Genomic DNA, 5,815 nt, shown 5'->3' on the forward strand with positions numbered 1-5,815 from the left:
TATACATAATAGTTAAATATAAATGAAAATGTTAGCAGAGTCTTATCCCGTCTCTGTTTTTCAATGTTGAAGCGTCCAATTCCAATCATGATAGCGTGGCTAGAACGTATATAGCAGTGGACACGTGATCGTTACCTTTCATTTTGAGCAGTTGGGAACACGATATAAAATGACCAATGGAAACAAAAGGTTTGCATAAATTAGAAAGTAATATATGAGTAATATTCTTTATTGTTTATATATTTATTTATTTAATATTGACTTTGTTACTAGAAATTATTAAATAAAATAAAATGATAACAACAAGTACTGGTTCGATAAAATTATGGATTTGGGGCAATTTGAAAAAAAAAAAGATGTGAGAAAAGGGAGATGGAAGGACTGACCTTGAAGGAAAATCTCATGTTGAGATTTTGAGAGAGACCGGCCCATTGGGTTATCACGTGGAAGTATGACCCACCAGTTCCCTTAAAGGTAAAGCATCTCACTAGACCACATCATCTACATAATAGATTCCATCTCTATCATCACCACAAATTACTACTAATTTAATTCTTCAAATTCAATGTCAATCTAATATTTATTTTCAAACTATTTTTTCTAACCTCCAAAAGAGACCAAAAATAAACAGAATAATAAAAAGAGACCAAAAATATTTAAAGATTTATTTAAAAAAATTCTTAGTTCTAGATACCAATACAATAATAAAAAAATTAGAGACTAAATTAATAGTATGATATTTAATTTAATTAGTGGGATAAATTTTAAAAAAATGTAGCTAAAAATGATTAAAGTGATTAAACAGTAGATAATAATGTGGGGTTACCTTTTTAAAATTTGTGACGGAGTCCTTTGTTTGCACACATGCTTAATCACACCTCCTTGGTGATTCTCATTCAGTTTCTCCTTAAGCAACTGATTTTCAGACAAAAACACGTGAGCTAACTTCCCCTCTCCGCACCTTCAACCTTCGCTAACTTAATAATCATAGCATCCAACCCAAATTCATTATATATATCTATCTTTTGAATATACCTTCCCTCCTCCCCACATGCATTAAAAATATTAGGTAGCATAGGAGCTACTGCATGATTGCAATGACTTATTTTTCCCTTTAGGGTACTAGATTAATGTTCAACTTCCTCTTCCATTATAAGAGTCAACTACATACACTATATATAAAAAATAATCATAAATTGTGTTTTATGAATTAGAGCTAAATAACATTTAGACATATCATTTTCTATAGACGCGACTACATCAATTAACCGTGTCTGAGTTACTCATTTTTATTATAGAATTGAAGAAAGGGATGAGGGGTCCTTTTACTAATTCACAAACATTGTATGATATGACTCATTTCTTTTTCTTCGGGGCATTATATTTTAGTAGCGTTTTAGTCAAAGACATATAATTCGGATATGGACTTTGCAATCAAAATGTTTTCATGCGTACACACGCGCAGGGACATCACACATGTAACCAACAATAAAATAATAGTGATTAATTCCTTCATACATATGGATGTCTTCTTCTATAACCATTTATAAACATACAATAGAGGAAGAAAAGTAAAAAGGTAATTTTGATCAGCAGTTACAAATTTCTACAGTATTAGTTAATTACACCCTTAACCTTTTCACTAGCTGATGTAGTAATTCATAATACGTATCCTATCCCCCAACCAAAAAAATACAAAGGTTGCCGGGGAAACTCTTCTTTTTTTGTTCTTTTTTAACGTGAAAAAAAAAAACTAAAAAACCTAATTCATAATAAGAATCAATCAACATGCTGCAGAAGGATTGGCGAAGGGGTTGAAGAAGTGCGGTTTAGGAGCCATTGAGAAGGGTGACTTAGCGGAAGCGCCACCGCCGACGCCGCCACCGAGCCTCTCACAGGCGGGACACATGGTGAGGGTTGCCGCAGACATAGGCATGTACAAGGGCTGAGCCAGTTTCAGTGCCTTCAGCTCTTGCAGCTCCTTCTGCAACCTTCTGTTCTCGTCTGTTAATGTTTCACAACACTTTTTTAGGAACTCGCAGTCCACCTCTGTTTGCTTCAGCTTTGTTCTGCAACACGAAAACAAAAAATATCAATCAACGAGTTCAAACATTGATATAACATAGGACCCCTTTAAATAATACGAAGATGCATAACATATAAAGTTTTAATCAACCAAGTATATTTACCTGGCTCTCCGGTTCTGGAACCACACTTCCACTTGTCGAGGCCGAAGACTTAACTGCTTGGCCAAAGCTTGCTTCTGTTTCTGTAAACCCAATTGAACGCAACAATATTAGTCATGATATTCAAAGGAAGTGAAAAACTTATTTAAAATGTTTTATTTCCATCATGCATGTATGAAAATAATGAGAGGGAGATTATAATTACAGGATTGAGGGTGCTGTGTTGTTTGAAGCTTTCTTCAAGCAAGGCGGATTGTTCTTTGGTAAGCCTGAGTTTCTTCCTGGCGGTGGTGCCGTCCTCTTCTTCGTCGCTGGCTCTTGAAGAAACCCTCTCCGTCTCTGTTGCATCCGCTTCTTCACAGCTAAGATCCCTCTCCCTCTTGACCCTTCCGCTGGAGAAGGAGGAGATAGCACTGTGAGGTGAAGTCTGTTCAAGAGGGTCCTCAGAGGAGACTTTGTTGTGTCCTATGTTTCTGGGAAGTTTGACCACCTGCTGCCGGTATGTCTCGCGGGACAGGCCCAACGTTAGTGATGGCTCAGGCTCGGAGTTACTTGTAGAGATGAAACTGGATTTGGAGGAATAGGAGTTTGGCCTAAGAGTTGTAAGATGATGATGATGAAGGTTGTTGGAAATGGATGGTGGTGACGGAGTGATGGTGTCTTCTGGGGTGGCAGTCAAAGCCAATCCTAGAATAAGCTGAAGGCCTGAGTCGCTGGGATCCTGATGAAGACCCATCATAAGGTGAAGGAAGGAGTATGTGTGTGTGAGGAGGAGAGGAGAGGAGAGGAAGGGAAGAGAGTGGTTTAGTTTAGATGATGATTAGATGATGGTGTGGTTTATAAAGTGTGATGGGAGGTAGCACAAGGGTGTTTATTAAGAAGAGAGGGAGGGAGTGAGTTAAGGGAAAGAGAATGAATGTGACTTTTTGTGGGGGCAAAGGGTGGGTGGGTGGGTGGCTATGATTATTATTAATCAAAGGGCGGAATGAGTAGGGAAACGAATATGGGTGTTGGAAATTATGACCTCTATATCTCTTGCATAGGTTGACCATTATGTGCCCCACTACTGTTACCTCCATTATGATAACAGACAAACTTGGATAATCTTTCTCTCTCGGATCCTATATTGCTATACAATCCTAACATCTTCACATGCCAATGCCAATGCAAACACACATCAAGAGGGTGGGTGATTCGTTTCCCTTCGCCACCCACACACGTACCTATATTACAATACATAATTATTGCCACACTTTAATTCCTTTCCCACATATGCTTCCTCGCATAGTATGTAGCAGCTTCACTTTACATTGTCCCAATTATTGGCCCCCTTTACTCCCACTTTACTCGTGTCCAACCAGTCCCTATTTCATTTTTCTTTTCCTTCATATCTTTATTATTATTATTATTATTATTATTCCTTACATGAATCAATCAATATATATGTATGTGGACCGTTCATATGCTATGCTCGGAACTCATCGAAAGATCACCCCAGATGTAATTTCCGAAATAAACACAACAAAAAAATACTATATGATTGGAAATAGGTACAGATGGATGTGTGTGTGTGTGTTTTCCATAATTGTAACAGACCCGCATGAACTGTCTCCCACTCCATGCCGGGGTTAACCAGTTAGAGATAAGAGATGGGTAGCATGTCATATATGCATGCACCTTGCTTACCAATCTAGCATACTACTAGTAGTTACTACTACTTGTTAATGAACGAGGAATGTGAGGGATGGTTGGACGGTTTTCTCTTGCTTATTATGAATGTGGAGAGTAGAAAGGGATGTGCACGATTTGTTAATTTCCAAAAGAAAAGAAAAGTAGGTACAAGACACAAATGGAGTTTCAAAGAGTTATAATGGCGCCAGAATATGATTCATCAACAAGAATCCGGATCTTTGCTTAACTAGAAAGTTGATGTGGAGTGTTCCGGACCTACTTCTCTGCATTAGTACTATAAGCACTTCCAATAATGCATTGTCGGCGATGCGTTGCAGCAATTGGGTCACTCATAATTCATGATCAACCTATAATATTCACAACCCTAGCTACCAAATGTAACGCCGTTAACCCCACATCCTATTTCTTCATCAATTAATGCTACTTATTATTACCAATTATTAATATATATATTCATTCAACCTATTCAGCTAATTTATTTATTTATTCATCTAAAATTTTTAATTTCTCATGAATATGCATTCATGCATGGCTGCTCAGCTACCGGCTTTCTTCAATGTCAACACCTTCAAATAAATCTCTTAGGACCGTAAGTTCCTAATTCATCAGAGTAGTGGCAACTTATAGGCCCTACTGTGTCTCTCTGTGAATATATGACCTCACTGTTAAAAGGAAAATATCTTTAAGTCGTTCAAGGTTGAATTAGAACTGAGAGATTTTAATGGAAATTTTATTTTTCCACATCAAAGGTGTTTTTGGGTAATGATCACAGGTCACTCAAATATGGTGATAAAGTAAATGGGTAAGGTTGATAAACATATGGTGAAAAACTCAAATGCATTTCAATTTGGTTGGGTCACGTTGATAAAGTAAATGGACTGCGGGTATTATGAAGAATGGTTTATCAATTATTTTATTTATGATCGTAATGTTTTTTATTGAACAATTAAATTCAATATATATATATATATATAATCGATAGAAAATATTAAAAAAGATTATCCACAGTACTTTGTATTAATTTTATTAGTACCCCATAGTATAAATTATTAGACCGGACTAATAGTTATATATTTTCATGAGTAATTGATGTAATGATCAGTTTATTAACTTATACTATGACAATATAGAACACAATTTTAATATTTTGAATACTTAGTTAGCCCCTAGTTTATTTTATTTTTATTTCACACTGCTGAAATAATAGGTAAGCACGGTCCAACTTGCTGGTCTGGTGTTGATTGTACTAGATCACGTTTAAAATAGATCTAATGTATTTTCTATAATGAGTTCAGATTATGTTTTTAATCATTCTAACTCGGTTTAGTTGTAAGATTTAAAAAAAAAAACAAGTTATTTTGTAATAATTCTGTATTGGTAAAGAGGATTATTTATCAAATAAAAAACAGTCGTATAACACAATATTATATAACTTAATTTAAGTTTATACTTTGTTTTATTTTAGATTTAACTATATATATAAAGTTAAAATTTATATATTATATTATATTATAGAGTGGGATTTACTCAAATTTATTCTACTTATTTTGGCATTTTGGTTAGGTCGAGTTCGCATTAAATTAAATTATTATACGGAATCTTTGGGTTGGAATGATAATAAATAAGGCCAACTCAAATGTAATCTCGCATTAATATTGGTATATGTGTATTCACAATATTTTTGTCGTGGAAACCAAATAAATATACGAGGAAAGAAGAACAACCATAATCCAACAAAATTTTGTTTTTTTAAATATTGAATTTTAGATAATCCAGATAATTAATGAAATGGAAGTACGAAAAAGAGAAAAGATTCTTAGTGAAATTGATTTAAACGCTATTATTATATCGAACCATGCCGACAAATAACCCGAGTCAGCTTACATCAACGAGAATAAGAATGTATTAACTAAGCAGAGTGTAGACGAAGGGACACC

The 5,815-nt window shown here is 35.0% G+C and overlaps 1 protein-coding gene across 1 annotated transcript; it reads right to left on the bottom strand.

Moving 5' to 3' along the window:
- Positions 1-1,479: 1,479 nt before the first annotated feature.
- On the bottom strand, positions 1,480-4,026 carry HAT22 (Homeobox-leucine zipper protein family). Its single transcript, XM_068609178.2, has 3 exons — positions 2,392-4,026; positions 2,190-2,269; positions 1,480-2,069 (listed from the first exon to the last, which is right to left on the bottom strand). Exons 1-3 carry the CDS (start codon positions 2,923-2,925, stop codon positions 1,784-1,786), a joined length of 900 nt encoding a protein of 299 aa, XP_068465279.1. The 5' UTR covers positions 2,926-4,026; the 3' UTR covers positions 1,480-1,783.
- Positions 4,027-5,815: the final 1,789 nt, after the last annotated feature.

This window comes from Phaseolus vulgaris, chromosome 3 (genome assembly GCF_051622355.1).
Source record: "Phaseolus vulgaris cultivar YP4 chromosome 3, ASM5162235v1, whole genome shotgun sequence".
In the NCBI taxonomy this organism is placed as follows: Eukaryota; Viridiplantae; Streptophyta; class Magnoliopsida; order Fabales; family Fabaceae; genus Phaseolus; species Phaseolus vulgaris.